At 35.9% G+C, this 18,680-nt stretch overlaps 1 protein-coding gene across 1 annotated transcript in view; it reads right to left on the reverse strand.

Annotated features, from left to right (window-relative positions):
* Positions 1 to 18,680, reverse strand: part of SYNE1 (spectrin repeat containing nuclear envelope protein 1) — a 246,712-nt gene that overhangs the window by 141,965 nt on the left and 86,067 nt on the right. Inside the window, exons 56-66 of the mRNA XM_088142170.1 lie at positions 17,151 to 17,306; positions 15,791 to 15,961; positions 14,365 to 14,691; positions 13,339 to 13,491; positions 12,780 to 12,947; positions 11,044 to 11,220; positions 10,531 to 10,677; positions 9,181 to 9,306; positions 8,352 to 8,528; positions 5,041 to 5,306; positions 100 to 2,260 (exon numbers count right to left, since the gene is read on the reverse strand). Of these exons, the coding sequence (XP_087998296.1) occupies positions 100 to 2,260; positions 5,041 to 5,306; positions 8,352 to 8,528; positions 9,181 to 9,306; positions 10,531 to 10,677; positions 11,044 to 11,220; positions 12,780 to 12,947; positions 13,339 to 13,491; positions 14,365 to 14,691; positions 15,791 to 15,961; positions 17,151 to 17,306 (4,029 nt within the window). The remainder of the gene's footprint in view (positions 1 to 99; positions 2,261 to 5,040; positions 5,307 to 8,351; positions 8,529 to 9,180; positions 9,307 to 10,530; positions 10,678 to 11,043; positions 11,221 to 12,779; positions 12,948 to 13,338; positions 13,492 to 14,364; positions 14,692 to 15,790; positions 15,962 to 17,150; positions 17,307 to 18,680) is intronic.

Here is an 18,680-nt window from a genome sequence, read left to right on the forward strand (position 1 = left end):
CCTGAGCAGATTTGTTATTCCACATCCATTCTACTATGGTAAGTCATTAAAAACAGTTCTTTTTAATGGCTTAAAAAGGGGAATGCAGGACATACTGACCTGCCTCTTTTGTATTGCTTCCTGGACTTTACTGTTGAGTTCAGAGAGCTCAGTGAGGCTGTTTTCCAAGTCCGCAGGAACCAGTTCTTTGGCTTTCATATATTTCTCCTTTTCTTTATTGCTTAGTGCTCTCATTATCCTTAGGCTAGACTGTACTTTTTCCTGCTGGATCTGAACTTTGCGGATCTCTTCTTGAATGCTATTCAGTTTTACGTCCGTGCTTAATGGTTCATTCAGGTCTGCTTTAATGTGTCTCAGCCAATCCAGGGAGCGACAGATTTCAGTTTGAAAATCTATGCTTTCTATCAGCCTGTTTTCACACTCCATCACTTTATCTCCAATGGCAGTGTGCAATATCTTCAGTGTTTCCTGCCAAGTTTGCACTTGATGATCAGCTCCTTCATGAACAGATGGGTCAAGCTGGGAAGAAAGCACTTCAAGATGTTCAGCAACGTGTTTCAAAAGGATTCCAGAATCTTGCAGACTACCAACTAAGAAATGATACATTTTCAGCTTTTCTTCAGCTGGAAGTGTTTCTTCATTCACTTCTGCTTCTTTTTCTTTTATGGAATTTAGCTTCATCTCAAGCTGCTTACACATTTCTTCATGTTCCTGATAAGCCACCATCATGTCTTCTAATTGGTTAACTTTTTGTTCTAGCTGCCTTTTTAATTTGTGATACAGTGTAGTGAGCATTATCATCTCTTCTGGTAGCCATGGCTGCCCGGTGCTTCGAAAAGCTTCCTTCTTCTGGTTTAATTCATCTACTGCAGCACCAAGGTGTATGACTTCAGTTAGGACATTTTTGTAATCTTCCAGGAGTGACACAACTTCTTTAGCTGTAAGAGTAGAGGGGGTTTTACGCAAATTTACAAGCTGATCTTCCAGTTCAGCCAGTGCCTTTGTTGTCAATTCAATTAATGATGCATATTCTTTACGGGCCATAATTGCTTCTTGGACTTTACAGAATTTATCTTTAGCCAAAGCAATGATCATATTAAATTGTTGAGGCAAGGCACTGAGTTTTTCCTCAAGGTAGGAACGATCCATTTCGTTAAGTGATGGTATAATTTCCTGGCCATCTTTTTGAACTATCAACAAAAGACTTTCATATTCAGGAAACTGTTCAAGAATCTGCTGATACTTTGCTAACTGAGAATAAAGTTCTGAGTTACTATTCATTAAATTGATTTCCGGGAATGAAATAATATCAGATTGCTTTAACCAGTGGCATGCTTTATCCAAATCTTCCTTGAAGTATTTCCTGGAAACTATATGTTTTTCCAGTTCTATTAGTCGCTGGCCACATTTTTGTAAAATCATATCATACATGTTCTGCAGCTCTTGTAGTTTATTTAACACTTCACTTTTCTCTTGTTCTGTTGTTTCCTTCATAAGATTCCTCCCTTGAAACCACAGTCCAGAGATTTCACTTTGGTAGGCCTTAAGGCTGGCTTGTATACTCTTACAAGACCTGTTCTGTTTGCTCACATCTTCTGGTAACAGACAGATATGTTCATGGAACATTAACTTTTTCTCATATTGTTTAATTTGATTCTTTGCCTGAAGGGCTGCTAGGAAGAACTGAGTCCTCTCAGATAATGTCTTATTTAGGTGCTTTCTCCTCTGCCAAACCAGATCACTAAGGAAATCCACATGATTTTGGGCATCTGATAGACTTTTTTGGAGTAGTTGTCTTTCACTAAGCCCTAAATTAGTTTTCACTCTATCAGCATCCTTTATTAGTGTTTTCAAAACAAGCTGCTTGGCTTCTACTTCACTACAAAGGGTGAGATGATTCATGAGAAAATTTTGAGCCAGCTCAGGAGGTGGGCTGTGTTTAAGAGCTTCAGAGATACTAGGCTGCTGCTCTTCTGCCCACTCCATTAATTCTTGAAGTTTAGCTTGCACAACACTCAGCTCTTGTAATGTGGTAACAGACAGTTGTATTTTTCTCTTGACCTGGTCCTCTAGTTGGATCCAACACTGTTCAAAGTATCCTGACTGTTCTTTTACTAGTTCTCTATCATCCAAATTTAGATGTTCTGTCATTTTTTGCCTCTGTTCCTTTAGGTTTTCAAGAGCAAGCCGTCTATCCTGGAGAGCCACTGATAGCTTTTTCAATGCCTCAAGATGTGTAGCTGTACTCTCAGCATCTGATCTGTTAAAGAAACAGATATACAACAATACAGTAGTCAACATTCCTGTTACAGAGCAAATTTTAGAGAAACCTTTTCCATGGTTATTAGCAACTTTTTCATCAGGTATATGATTGATTCTTATTGCAAAGTACTATGTAAATCTTTTTTTTTTTGACTTACAGTATGAACCTGCAGAATTCATAATATTAAACTCAAATATCACTTCACCATTACAGCTACCAAGTTTTCACCTTGGAGCTGGAAAAAAAGGACACAAATTAATTCATTAATGAAATTCATTCCAATGAGCCTCTACACTTAGCAGCTCAGCTATTGTTGGAAGGAGAAATGTCTTTTTCCCCCCCTCTTCTTGCCTCTACTCATCTGAAACTGTACAACAAAATACTACAAAAAGTATTTTGGAATACAGTTTTGAGTATAGGTTTGCAAATAAGTTGGAGGCTTATGTGAGAAACAGAAGAAATGCCGGAGATTGGTAAATGAGGGTGTAGATGAACTGTGGGATTTGTGGGCTTTTAAACTCTCTCTCTCTTTCCTTCCAAAAGACTGCAAATCTTTTGAAAAAATGGAATAAGTAACAAGAAAACTAGAGGATGCAGGAACTCATCCATTCCTACACACAGCACTTTAAAATCATTTTTATTTGTGTTGTTTGTTTGTAACAACTGAACAAGTATATTACTACAAATTCACAAAGCAAAAACAATGCTACAAACTCCTGAATCTGAATTCTGTGCCTTTACTGTTGATATTCTTAAGATGCTGATACTATAGCAAAGTCACAATAGAAGTGAATGAAGTAACCCATGTTATGCACATAAGCAACAGATGTTATATACTGTTTTATATAGACCCTTTCCCTATTTGCCCCTAACCACAGCATGACCATCTTTTTTTTTTCCTGCATCCTTATATTGTTGCATTCATCCCAACCCCAATCAGCCAAGGCATATTGGGCCATTTTGGTTTTGGTCAGTGGAACAATCCAGATCTCTCCCCCAATATTTGCCAGATGATTGTCAGTTAGAAGTGCTGGATCAAATCAAATAAAAGCTGACCAGGGGTGGTGATTGGCTGCATGATGAAATGAGAGAAAGAAAGACAGCCTTCTGTCTACCACTTCATTGCATAACCCCTCCTGACCCCAGCCCAATTATGCCTATCAGTTGTTATTCATGCTGTTTTTGAACATGGCTTTCAGAAAACTGCTAAACTCATGTTTAACAGCTAATGGCTACTGGAGAGGCGTGTGGTGAAACAAAAGGGGAAAAAGCAGCACTGTACAATCCCTCCCCTGCCCATCACCTATTAGGTTACATTTTCCAAAAACTGCTAAATCCTATATTTAAAATACCCTAACAACAACTGACATGTCCAGGGGGGAAGGGGAGGTTGTGCAGTGATGTGAGAGGGAAATCTCTTGCTGCACTAACCAATATTTGTTGCCTGTTAAGCTACTTTTAAACATAGAAAGAGCACTAAACATATTTAATGCTCTTGCAGAGGAGTACTAAGCCTATGCTTAAAAGTAGCCAGAAAAAAAACTAGCAGGAGCCAAGAAGCTACATGATATGTTTCAGGCTGGGAAAGCAGACAGTTGAAGCAGGATAAACCATCTTTTTACCCATAAATTCTCTAATCACAAGGATCAGTTTGTGGGGCTGCAGATCTAGAGTTAGCTCCCTGACTTCTGCCCCTTTTCCAGCCCTGGTAGCTGATCCCCAGTCTGGAAGAGGAGGCAGAAGGAGGATTATAGCCAGCTTCTTTGATGCCCCTAAATCTTCAGTCTCATGGATTAGGTGATCCATAGGATTGAAGACATGGTGGGTTAAGTCTCAGCTCCTGTAATGTTATATGGGAATGACCTTGGGAGACAGAAGTAAGAGCTGCAGACTAGGCAACAGTCAGATAACAGGCAGCTGAGCCTGCAGAAGGAATGGGGGCATACCAAATGTCTCAGAAGGGACCTTCCCTAGTTTCTTGGACTGTAAAAGGGGGCAGGGGGGAGATGTACTTTCAAACTTGCAAGATTCTATTAATGTAACCTTACAATAAAGATAGAACTAGTGCTCCTAGGTGTGCTTCTTGTCTGGACTACCTTGCAAGGCTGACCACTCCCCTTCTCCTCCACCTCTCTCAGTTGTAGGAATCAGCTCCAAGGAGCTTGTACAAAAGCCTGCAGTTATGACTTTGATATATGGTCAGAACTGACCTTGCCAGCCCCATCACAGTTAAGGAGAGTGATTGCAGGATGTTTTCATGACAGCTATTGAGACTTGGGAGGGTGTGAGGGAAACCAAACCATGGGAATCCACCCACACCTTTCCTTGACTTGCATACAGAACATAAGGACATCAGCATTTGATGGCATCTTTTCTGTGGCAGAATAGAGATTGGCAATTGGGGCAGCACATTTTATGTTGATTCAGTTTCCTTTTGGCTAAAGACCTGCTGTATAAAACATGAACTGTTCTGGGGGAAAACCCATGGATTGCTTTAGTTGGTTTTACTCCACCTTTCACATCACTGATCTGGCACGGAAGCACATGGGATGCACATGTGTAGCAACTGTGCAATCTAGTGATATTCCCAGTGAAAAAGATCTAAAACAAATGGTGTAACAAAAACATGCTGCTCTCAGATAGCAGGGGCAGTACTGAGTTAAATGGAAAAATAATCTGAATTCTCAGTAATTCTAAATGCTGATCAGGTATCAAAGTACAGCTGCAGATTGTCTTGATTTAATCTGTCAAAAGCCAGGCAAGGAGTCCATCCTTACCTTGCCAAGTGGTCCCATTCCTGTGTAAAGTTTTCCAAAAACATTTCTACCGCATGTAGGCAATCATGATATTCTGTGGTCCTCTGAAGATCTTCTTCTCTACGTAAGAGCACATTGCTGGTTTGAAGACAAAGGTCCAGCCAATAGTTGCTCAAGCGTCCTATTTCCTTATGTTCCGGTGACTCCTGCCCTTCTGTCAATTTGCTCACTTTTTCAGTCACTGCAGTCAAAGCTGCCTGTTTAGATTGCAGCTTCTGGCTGAAGTTCTTAATATTAAGAGATACAAAAAAGAAAATAGCAGGAAAGAATTCTGTTAACATCTAAAATAAGTTACTGAATTGACTTTCAGATTCTACCACAAAGCCATAAATTAAGACAAATGCCTCTCTCTCTTTCATGAGATTGCAATATTTTTTGTTTTACTGACTCCTTGGGAAACAATGTGATAAGAGTTGTTTGAAACAGCTACCCTTTCTGTCAGGATCAGAAAGTTGATGAAATACAGAAGAAAGTCCGACTCATCTTTATCCTAGTCCAGGAGTCGGCAAACCATGGCCTGCAGGCCAAATCCGGCCCACCACCTGTTTCTGTACAGCTCATGAACTAAGAATGGATGGGTGAGTGAGCAGCTGATCACCACACCCAAGCTTCAGCTGAGCTCCAGGGCAAGGGTGGGATGGGGCATCCTGGTGATGGCAGTGACTTCTCAGTGGCCTCCTTGCTGGTTGTTGGCACTGTCCAATGGCTGCCACTGTCCTTGGACTGCAGACTCGCCAGATGCACCTATGGAGATGGAGGAGGGTGGGATCTAGCCCTTTACAGAAAAGGTTTGCCAAGCCCTGTCCTAATCCCATACTCTAAAGTGGCATAATTCTCCATGTGGTCTTACCTTCTTTTTCTATGGAGAGTGAAGAATTAGCCAGAAAGCTGCTGGAAACAGGTAGAAGTATCAATACCTCTTTTTCTCAGGGGGAAAATAATCTACAGTTTATATACAAATGCTCCAGCAAGTTTTTTTCTTTTAAAATAAAACTTTAACTAAGATAAAAAATTAATAGTTTGGATCCGGGCTTTTGGGCAGGTTTTTCTTGTTCCTTGCCTGCTATTTCTTTTCTCCACCATCTCCTTCTCTATACCTCACCTATAGAGGGTTCAAATGCACACTAAAAAAAGAGTGCACTCTTACATAGAACAAACTTGGGAAGGGAAAGGTTAAATACTATTTCTGCTCTAAATTCTCTCTGAAGCTGGTCTTCTTTAAAAAAATATTACTTTGAATTTCCTTTATACTATTTTATATTAAAAATATAGTAGTCCACAGTTTCGAAGATTTAAATTATGTAGTCTTAATAAAAGGCTTTGGTTGTGGGGAAGAAGCTATTTCCATTATTCTTATTTCACATGTAGGTCTAGAGGAGAAATAATGATAAAAGGCTTTCTGTGCATGGGGAAAATACTAATTTATAAATCTTGCACAAAATCTTTCAAATTCAGTCATGGATCTGAACATTTGGAGACAGTATTTGTTGTTAAGAGAACCTTGTTTTAAATGGTGCAAACTAGTATTATCAACACTTTTCTTGACTGAAGAAATCAGAACACTCATTCTCCTAGTTCCTTTATGAGCCCCAAATCTTTATCTGAAATTCAAGCCTGGATCATGATGGATTTACCTCCAGGTAACTCTTTCTACTAGTATCTCCACTGTTTGGGGGAAAAAGTGTTTTTCACTGTGAGTGTAGAAATGAGAGAATCTGGAAAGGTAGATGGTGACAGATCTGTTTTCATGTGTAAGGCTTAGAGTGCATGAGAATTGCAGTATTCTTTGCTTTCAGTCAGAAGTGGACCAAAATATTTAATCCCTGGTGCAAAGGATAAGATACCACTGTGACTTATTCCATGTACAAAAATCAGCTGTACTGATGGCTGAATCTTTCTTTATAATTGGTGAAGGAAGAGTAGGTTAATATATATGGCAAGTGGAAGCCAAATAACAATCAAAACTCTTTCTAAACCTTGCTGCTTCTCTAAGTGTACCTTGCTACTTCTCTAAGCCACTTCATTCTGCTTAGCAGATCTGCCTATGCTTTCATCACTTCATGCAAGCAGAAGTTGCTAAAACTAAAAAAGCCAATCTTATTTTCCATCAGCTCCTGTTCCTTTTTTTTACAAAGGCTTTAGCTTATGGTTTAGAGAACTGTCTCTTTTAAATAAGCCACATGGAAGTCCTGTTCCTACCCCAGAAGCAATCCAACCATAACATGTTATAATCCAATCTGTTAGCCAAATTAAGCAACAGGCTTGGTGTACAATTTAAAGTTTGGTGTAGGCAGTCCACCTTGTTCATTCAAGTATTATAAAATCTTAAACATTGCCCGCAGTCTTTTATTAGACCATATACAATTGGTGGTTTTTCTCTGCCGGTCATCTATTGCCTTATCTTCAATTCTTCTTGGAATCATTGGGAACAAAACATTAAACCTTAATACGATGTTCATTTTTACTGCTGCATTTTTTCCTAACCAAGACAGCTTCTAGAAGTATCTCCCGTTATACTTTCTCAGATCAGGGAGTAATTGTTCATAATTTTTTTTATTATGCTTTGTTAAATAGATTCCCAAATACCAAATCTTTTTAGCAATAACGTTGAACCTCATTGCTTGCTGTAAATAGATTTCCTTCCTCAGATAAGTTCCATGTCATCATTTCAGTCTTGTTCCTACTAATCCAATTATGCTGAACTGTACTGCTGTGTATATTCCATTTTCAGTTCTAAAGAGTGCTTGGATGAGTAACTGTAAGTGCAACATCATCTGCATATAATTTTATGTACCTGATATGATCATTTATTTCCTGAAATTTTATTTTCTTGCATCTTTTTTATTTCAACTTTAGAGAACCTCTTGTTCACAGATTATAGTTTATTTTATGGAAACGGAGGCAGTTATAGAATTCAAAAAGGCACTTCAACTCTCTACCTTCTAACACAGTGTAGCATGACTGAAAAAGTGCCACTCCTGCTCCGCTTCTTTCTGAGTGCCTGCATTTGTTCTAAATAAATAATATATAATAGTAAGGTGCATGTTTCAAAATGATTTGTAAGAAATGTGTCAAAGTTTCTGAAGTGCAGCGTTTTTGCTGCTGTTCACTAAAGCAGACTGTCTTTTTCAGGTTTCTATTTGAGCTTTAAAAATATTACTGCTGGTTTAAGAATTGTATTAATTTTCCATGGTCATATGGAAGTCAGACAATTTCAGAAGTAAACTATGAATTCTGTATTTCTTGTTAATAAAATAAGAGCTGCTCCTTACCTTTACCTGCAAAACCATATTATGAGCAATATTTAATTCCAGCTCTGCCCCTCGTCTCTTTATATTCTGCAGTTGCTGTTCTGCATCCTGGAAATAAATCCAAAGTTCTTCTTTCATTTGCTTTATTTCCTCCCAGCCCTGAGCAAGATACTGGGAGTTCATTATCCTATCTTCAATCTGAAAAATACAGGAAAGGGTAATGGAAATATTTTAATGTAATTATTTTGGGCTGTCTTAGATGTACACTGTCCATTTATGTAGGTCAGATTCTTGTAGCAGGTTTACACTAGAAGGTGGGGATAACCTATAGGGATGGAAGATAAAGGAAGCTTTTATCTCTAATGTTCATGGTATCTTAACCCTATGCACATTAAAACAGTTGTAACCATCCTTATAACAGTTATAATTCATTAAAGATTCAACCTTAATATAGCATCCTTAACAAGTCAGATGAACCTCCTTGTCAGAAAGTAGCAGATTTTCTTAAAGAATTAAACACAGCAAAGGTTTATTATCTTTGGATTCTATTTTGAGTTATATTCTTTCCTCCTTCTTTATTATCTTTCATTCTGGAGTTTAAGGAAACAACTTCTGTAAGCGTAGCTGTAAGCATATTTCTTAATTACCTAACTGGTGAGAAAGTAAGATAATCACATGTCTAAGAAGAATTAGAGAACAGCTTCTACAATTTGCCTCATACAATCTGCTTCGTTAATTGAAGTACAGTATCATTTCTTCAAACCAATTATTACCTAATATGAACCTGTAAAAAAACATAATTACATGTCTAAGAAGGATTACAGAACAGCTGTTATAGTTTATCCCATACCGTTTGCTTTGCTACTTGAATGTCTGTTGCTGCATTTTTCACTTTGCTGTCTGATAAATCACCCATGGAGCATAATAGATCCAAATAGGTGTTTGCCTGCTCTTGTAGGGCTCTGAAATGCTTCACCTAGAAAGAATAAGTGAAGATGAACAACAAAACATAGATTATCAAAGTCCCCTGAAAATGCTTTGAAAATGATAAAAAATAGCAATATTGCTACTTTTTTAAATCAGTGCAAAATAATAAACTGTTCAGAATATTGGTATAAATTACGTATTTCTTTCTGGAAATATTAGTAACACAAGGGACTCTGTATTGATTATGCTTCTGAATTGTCCACAACATTAAGAATGTGAATAGTTCAGATTGCATTTAACTTTTTAATTAAAAGTATCTCTTGGGCTTCCACAGATCTGCGTATATGTCATATATATGTTTCAGTGGATTTGCCCAGCTGAGGTCTGAACCACTTTTTCACTGAAGAAAAAGGACAGGATTCAGCTTTTTACTGCAGAATTAAAAACAACAGATGGACTGTCTGCACAAACTATTCTCCATCTGAACACATTCATCATTGTATGGTTCCTTTCCATAGGTCTTAATCCAGTCCAGTCTTCATAGCATTACCATCTCAAATATAATATTTTTGAAAGTCTGTTCTCCTAAAAGAAAAATGTGTTTTTATATTTGCACAGTAAACTTAGAAGGATAATTATTTGTGTGTAGTAAAACACAAGAATACCACTAGGTTTTGTCACTATGGATCTATTCTATGTTAAATTTATAAGCAGCATATTTCAAAGGTTCACCCTGGTGAATACCCAAAAATACCATTCTAGGGAAAATGATCTCAAATTAATAGTAGCTAGTAAAGTAAGCATTTGCATATTTATGCTGTGTATTTCTCTCTCTGTGTTTGTCTTTATCAGTTATTTTCCGAGAAAGGCGATGACACATAATAAATACATTCTTTCAGCAACATGTTGAACACTGAGGTTAAATAAGCAGAAATATTAGATGAGTATAAGATTTAAGATATCAAAACATGTCTCAAGAACAGAAACAAATTTTTAATGGTTAATAGATTTGTAGAGTTTACACATCGAACTTTGTATACAACACAATCGGTTTAACAAATGCCATAAACTACATAAACAAGTGAGCTTGTTTTGTTTAGTGCAAAACTGTGTGATTTGAAAAGTATTCAGTACTTTGAAAAGGAAAATATTTTGAGATGGAATCCTTGAATTTCGTCTAAGAACTCTGTAGAAAATCTCTAAGATTTCTTATTGGTATATTTTTGATGTATGGACTGTTTTAACCACATTTTTCCATGTAGATTGCTCATACCTGCTTAACAGCATCTGCTGAACTGGAAGGTCGATGAGGATTTGCCTCTAACTCTGGACAAACTGTAGTGAGCCAAGCCTGGCACTGCTGAAGGGTATCCTGATGGTTAACATGTTTCTGGAGTTCGTATTCCAAACTTTGGTATACCTACAAGAAGTAAAGAATTCCTTTAATATCAATGCTCCATTCTTATCAACTGAAAATGGACCCTTGGCCAAGAAGGTAGTCTGGCAGGTTAAACTGAGTTCTAGACTGTAGACATAATTGTACTTTTATAATGCTAATTAATATAAAGTTAATATTTCCTCCACACATGTTATTCCACAGTTTGTCTTGAAATATTCTACTTTTGAGAATGTTTTCAAGATTTTTCCCCATCTATTATTAAATTCATTCTTCAGAAACTGTTAGGAAACGATTCCAGGATCTTATTTATTTTGAGCCAGTTTGTACCATAACTGCCACCAGTTTGTTCCCCTGTCCCCTGCTCAACATTAACAGATTGATGCTTACTCTTTGAGTAGTGCTACAGATGGCTGAATAGCTATCTCTTGTTCCCTGCAGCTGGGTTTCTATGTTTTGCTTAAATTTTGCTTGGAGATGTTCTGCACACTCTTTGATTAAGTAATCTCCCTTGCTTTTAAGGATGTTCAGGTGATCTTCAAATCCTGCAATTTCTTCCATTGTTGCCTAAGAGAGCAGCATTGAAAAGATTATGAAGTAGTCTTAAATTACAGGAAGGTCAAAATTCTCTTAAATGATAGGAAAATATATTACAATTGAATGTTAAGGAAAACCTGTCTAACAATGAGTTCTACAGTGGAACCAATTACTGAGGTTGTAAACTCTAAATCCTTACAGGATGTGTTCAAACAGAGGCTGAACAGGTATGCTTAATTTGAATTGCCACATTGAGCAGAGAATTTATGACTAAATGTCCCCTTCCAACTTTATGATGCTATTTACGTGCTGCCCAGTTAATTCCAAAAATTTTCTCAATAACCCTAACACATTTGTTCATTTTTGAAAGGTTTTTGAAACACCTGAGTAAGCTTTTTATAGGTTATAATTTTAAAATATTTTACAATTTTTTAAAAAAAATAATTCAGCTTTATCTTTTTTAAAAACCTTAGTAGTTGGCATACATAAAGTCTAATAAAAAGAAATATTTTCTGGGATTTATAAGAAAAATATGTATAAGATATATACATATATCTTATATATAGCTTCCTATGTCTACAAACATAGGAAGCTATATATAAGATCTTACATTATAAATCAACAAAAAAATGATTTAATGTTAAAATTACAGCAATGTTTATATACTGTATTACAATCAAGAGATGCCCGTTAAGGCATCAGGCTAGAAACTGAGAAACTGTGAGTTCTAGTCCCGCCTATGGAAAAAGCCAGCTGAGTGACCTTGGGCCAGTCACTTTCTCTCAGCCCTAGGAAAAAGGCAAGGGGAAATCACTTCTGAAAAATGTTGCTAAGAAAATTGCAGGGACTTGTCCAGGCAGTCTCTGAGAATCGGACATGACTGAACAGTTAAAAAAAAATTACAATCATACTATATATAATGTTTGTTGAAAATAATCTAATATTTGGGGAAGGTAGTAGTCTTTTCCTTAAGAAACATTGGATACATACTGTTTCTATGTATTTCTGTATATATAATATCAATATTTATATATCTGTAGGCAATAATGAAAAATCCAATTGGCTGGTGTGGGTCTTCCGGGCTGTGTGGCCGTGTTCTTGAAGTTCTGTTTCCTAACGTTTTGCCAGCACCTGTGACCGGCATATTCAGAGTGTAGGAGAAAAGACAGGAGCAGAACTGCTCCTGTCTGTGCTCCTGCACTCTGAAGATGCCGGCCACAGGTGCTGGCAAAACGTTAGGAAACAGAACTTCAAGAACACGGCCACACAGCCCGGAAGACCCACACCAGCCATCGTATGCCAGCCGTGAAAGCCTTCGACAATACAAAAATCCAATTGTCAACATCTGTTACTTGATTTATTTATTTAACTTTGCTGTTTTGATTTAAACAAAACAAAATAGCTTCTAAAATAAGAGAAATCTATTTGTATAGAAACTACTTTTTATTTTGTCTTAAATGTTAATCTGCTTGGGAGAAAACCTTTCAAAGAAAAGCTATGAATATTAGAAGACTAAGAGTTCTTTACTTGAACTACAAACTACAACAACCATCTTTTCTACTAAAGAGTTATTGATTATACAGACCTACCTTATGACTGGCCAATTGTTGTGTTATAACTTCTAGATCACTGTTCTCCATGAGTTCAGGAGTAATCAGCCTGCTGGACATCTGTAACAGCCATTTTTCCACTTCTTGTAAGACACTATTATATTCTTCATGTTGTCTCACTTTCTCTTCCAAGCTTGCAACCTGTATCTGCATTAACAGAAACCAGATACTTTTCAATGGTTGTTTCAAATGATAATCATCTCAGATCTTCATTCTGAAAAGGTCAACTGTCCTGTTTTCTAACTCATCAATACAAAAATCCTTTTTATTTTGTTTCTTTCCTAAAAATAGCTATCAGTAGTTCTGCCTCTAAATTGGCAAATCATTTATAAACTGCCACCTTAAAGAAGGCATTTTACAGGATGGTGACTCATCTTCTCTTAACACAAGAGCAAGTTGCTACTTTGACAGGATTTTGAGAGGTTCAAGAATTACTCTCAGAAGACAGAACACTCTCTTCGGCTAAATGAAATATAGTTACATTAATGTAGACAATCCATATAGCAAGCAAAAATTTACTTAGTAGAAAACAATTTACCTTTGCTATGTTGCAGAGCTCCTGGTATTCATTCTGAAGTTTTTGAATATTCTCAGCTAAATTAGCATCACAGATCAATTCAAGGAGGCATTCTCCTTTTTCCATAACAGATTTGATCAAAGGTTCGTGAGACAATATAGTCTGCTGCACTGTCTAAAATTAAAATGCAGTTAAATAATGTTTTAAAACAAATAAATATAATGTAAAATGTTTTAAAATATATAATGTAAAATAAATAAATAACTATGGAAAACCACCTTCTTTTTGTAGGGACAGAACTCAACAAAATATAGGAAGTTTTTAATTTTTTGATAATGTTTTCATTTTAATAATCACTTTTTAACTTTTTATATTGATTGTTTTTATCTATTTGTTGTTTTATTTAATTGTTGTATGCCACCCAGAGTTGCTTTGCATAAGATGGGCAACTATATAAACGTGATAAATAAATAATAAATGAAAAAAAATTATGTCACCTTAAACAAATAACCCTGTTTGAAGTTTGGTCCTTTCCAACATTTATCCATATTAGTACAAAAGGGATTTTTGATCCATAAGAAATGTGGTCATTTCCCATTATTTATAAAAAAGAATCTATTCTGTGAATTTGACACAAAGGTCTTTTGAAAGGTAAACAAAGCGAAAAGGGAAAAACTTGATTAATCTCCACTTCTTAGGAAAAGGGTTTGACATAATACTTTTTCACAACCTGAACATTAATCAGAAAAAAAAAAATCTCACTAACCAGCATTACAAAAACAGGGACACTAGAAAGTGTTTGCTGGATCATGTTGCATGACTGCTGCATGATTGTAACTTAGGGAGAACACTGAAACTTTGTCAAGGTCTGCTTATATAATGATTATATTGATAATACTATATTTAAGGATGGTATTTAACAAGCAAGCATCAGTGAAATTTAGGCTGTCAAAGTGGATATCTGAAAATATCTACTGAAAATATTTTAATAAATAGGTTTCTGATTGAAGAATCCTCTCATTTTGTAAGCCAAAACAATATCTTTACCTTGTATTTTGATAACTGTGCCTTTTTCTCATATAATTCCATTTTGGGATCCACTGTATTGTGTAGTATGATCTGATAATCTGTTAGCCATTGAGTCTGTACTTTGTACTTATCTAAGAATTCTTTTGTTAAGTGGAGACATTTCTCTAAAGTTGTACATTCTTTTCTGATAGAGCAGGTCATCTCATCAAGTTGTTCTACATAATCACTGACTTGTTTCTTTAGCTGTTCAGCTTCATTTCCTTCAATATACTTAATAGCTCTCTCTCCCTTCTCACGGGCAGATTTGAGCAAACTGTGACCAACTTCCATGTCGCTCATGAGATCCTGTGAACAGAAAATGCACAATATTTTATACTGATGGGGCAAAGTAATAAGTAATTTGTGCAAATTCAGAGATATTCCATTGCTAGATGTTGGTTCAGTTGATCACATTTTGACTTACTAGGATGTGTTCAAACAGGATTTTTGACCATGCACAGAGCACTTCAAATTCTGTCTGAGGCACGAGCAATCAAACCAGGAAGATGTAAATTATAACTTTTTGTCAAAATCAGGAAATAATGGATACAAGATAATTGGTGGCTTAAAGTTGCTATTGCTTAGAATTTATCCTACTTGTATTTGGCCACAGAATTGGCAGCTCTTAATTAATGTTTGCTTCTGAGTAAAAGTGATATATTAACAAGACATCATTCTTTTTGTTTTGATTTCTAAATTTTGTTCCAAATAATATGTACCCATTATTTGCTGCAGCTTTCAATCATACCCCTTAGATATTATTGATATAATTCCACTGATGCCCCCATATGTGCCTCTATATATTATCATGGAAAAACATAGGCTTTTGAGGTTACATAGCATTTAATCAGTTTACATATCACATTCTTTTTTTTACTAATTTAATCATTGGACATAAACATTTATTGTGTATACTGCTCAAGAAGGAAAAAAAAGACTGAACTGAAAATTATGGAAAGGTATACAAGAAAATGTCATGTCATCTATTCTGAGTATTTCAAATTCTAAAAGATTCTGTTACCGAAACAGAACATTTTCCAAATGGTATCCCAGAAATCTTGCTATAGCTCAGTAATTCAGCCATTTTATTAAAATTCCTTAGGATAAAATGCAGAGTTGAAGAACAATCTGCCAGCTATTTCAGTTCTCCTTCTCCAAGCACTGTTCCAGAATAGTCAAATAACAAGCAGCAACGCTCGTTCTTAACTACAATTCATTCTCTACAATGGGTCTATAAATCTAGTATTTCTATGAACCAATGCAAAACTGTTTTTCTGTATAGGTAGTTTGAAATCCACTGTTCTGTGGGTTTCTAAATCCCTGTGGTGCTATATTTATGATTTAAACATTAATAGTTATTTATATTAAATATGCAGTGACAATACAGATTGCAAATGAGCTTTACCTCAAGTTTATGCATTTTTTTCTCCATTAATGCTCTATCCACTACATCAGATTTTGTCACAACATTTCTGAATTTCCTAAGGATAGCTTCAGACCAATCTTTGTAAGCACTGAAAGCTAGTTCAGATTCCTCCAAACTTCGAATTTCTTCTTCTAGGAATTTTATTTGCTCCTGCAAGCAGAGGAGAAGTAAGAGTTGTTATTCATCTATTTCTTGATAGTCACACCTCTATTAAACCCACAAAATACTCTATTTATCAGTGAAATACAGTATACAATGGGGTATACTGTACCTCAACTATTGCTATTAGATCATTCTTAATACAGGCAAGAAAACTCTTGCCATATGGAAACATAAATACCGTATTTTTCTGACAATAAGGCGCCCCCATGTACAAGACGACCCCCACTTTTCCAGCCCAAAATTTAAAAAATCAATATTTTAAAGATAGTGCAGAACACATTTTTATTTAGTAATTAGTTAACATTTACCTGATATACTCGGTGGGAGGAGGTCCAAACCGTCTCTCTGCAGCTCTATTTCCAGGCTCTTTTGCTTAACTGATTACATTCAAGCACGAGTGAAACTGCAGATAGCTTGTCTCTGCAATCAGCCTTTCTCTAATTGGTTTGTTCAGCATCAGCTGACGTCAGTTACATCAGGCTTGTGATTGGAGGAAGTCTGTTTGCAGACTCAAGCTATTTCACTCGTGATTGGAGGCTAGCAATAGGAGGAAGCCTGTCTGCAGAGACAAAGTATGGGCAGTTTGGAACCGCGCGATTCTCAGCTGACTTCCTTGAATAAGACGCCCTTCAATTTTTAGGGTAAGGATTTTAGAAAAAAGTATCGTCTTATAGTCGGAAAAATACGGTATTGACTGTCTTACTTCACTCAGACCACCTGTTCTGTCTTAGAAGGTGAAACTTTGTTTTGCTTATGCTGACAATTCAATACTCCTTCACTATTTCTGTATATATTTTTTTTAAAAATGATACATTTGGGACAGAGCTAATTGATAAATCATCATTTTCATTTCCTGAACTGTCACCTCTTATGTAAGAAGAATAAGAGCTCTTGTTCTAAAACAGATGAAAATTATAAAGATAGATTGAGAGCAGTACAGTGTAATATAAAGGACTGAAACTAATTTTAGCCTAACCCTCCAGTTGAATATTAATAGCTGGTGAATGATCCTTAGCAGTAACATTTTGATGTATAATTAAATCTTCAGACATAGAGAGATAAGAGAGGCAGAATGGCTGCCCAATCATTTCTAAAAATAAAGCATTTAGAAGCATATCTAAAAAAAATATTGTCCAAGTAGTATTGCATAATACTTTCAAAACATTTTCATATTTACCAGTACATGAAGAACAAGAGTTTGGTATCGAGAAGCAAGCTGGGTTGCTTGTCTCCCCATCCTACTAGAAGTATGACTTTCCTCCAGGAAATGCTGGGCCAACAATCCAACTTCTTCAACTTCATTTTTATAGACTGTTATTTCTTCATGCCAATTCTGAAATAAAGACATATTTTTAAAAAATTTCAGAAATGACATAAATGTGGTTTATAGAACTCTTAAAAACATCAGAAAAATATGGAAACATGAATCTCAATTTATAAAATGAAGAATCATAAGCATGTAGTTTTAATTATAAATTACAGATATGTTACACAAACACAAATAGAAACACACAACAGTGTTTTTAGTTGTTAAAAAAAGAACTTGGTGAAGCAGAATCTTGTTGTTCCATAGGTGGAATTAAGTAAATTTTATGAAGGTATTTTTGCTTCTTTTATTATGTTCATTATCCTTTCATATATCAATCAGATCTCATACATAAACACAAAAAACCTACTCTGTTGACAATATTCCCTTCATTCTCAAATATTCAAAGATTATTCACTTGACTCATACAAACTCCCGTTCTTCTTATACCCATAACACTTTCACACAGTTGATTCTGCTGCCTTCTCATGTTTCAACTTCTTCCCATCAACATCACATAACCGACTTATCTCTCTGTATTTTGAGCCTACAGGTAGTCCTCAACTTACAACCAGTTGTTTAATGACCATTCAAAGTTACGTAAGTGACTTACGGCCATTCCTTGCACTTAAAACCATTGCAGCATCCACACGATCACATGATCAAAATTTGGGCACTTGGCAACCAGCATGTATTTATGATGGTTGCAGTGTCCCAGGGTCACATGATCACCATTTGCGACCTTCCTAGGGGACTTCCGACAAAGTCAGTGGGGGAAGCACTACAGTGATTCGCTTAACAACCATGGCAAAAAAGGTCGTAAAATTGGGTGTGACTCACTTAACAACCTGCTTAGCAACAGAAGTTCCAGTCCCAATTGTGGTCGTAAGTTGAGGACTACCTTTATACAAAAGATGCATAAGTAATCTGAGCTGCTGTCTGCTAGGGAGAGGAGCAAACTGTGTTAGATTAGCACTTTAATACAAACTAACCTAATCAACTTTTCTCAAATTAAATGGAATGAAAATGTCTTTTGTTTTTTTAGCAGTTGAATTTCAAGGTGCAGTTTTTGTATAAAGGTTCCTTGCTATACTTTGGATTACAAAAGTATTGCATAAAAATCAGCATGAACATTCTGATGTGGTAGTGAGATAGAAAAATAGGATGTTTGGAAAAAGAAAAAAAGAATGCATATTTGTTTTGGGGAAATAATAGGAATGCAAACAAATCCATTCCTATTATTTCTCCAAAACAAATAATTAAAAAATAGAGTGGGCACCCTTATTCCTAATATCTATTCTTAATATGCTGGTAGTGTAAAGAGACAACAAGATTGATCTTGAAAGAAATAACAATAATGTTTCATATTTAGCTTAACAATATAAATATATCTGTATAGAT

Source organism: Python bivittatus, unplaced genomic scaffold (assembly GCF_059951505.1).
Source record: "Python bivittatus isolate LINGU-HERP-01145 unplaced genomic scaffold, Pbiv_v1 ctg000020_np1212, whole genome shotgun sequence".
Lineage (NCBI taxonomy): Eukaryota > Metazoa > Chordata > Lepidosauria > Squamata > Pythonidae > Python > Python bivittatus.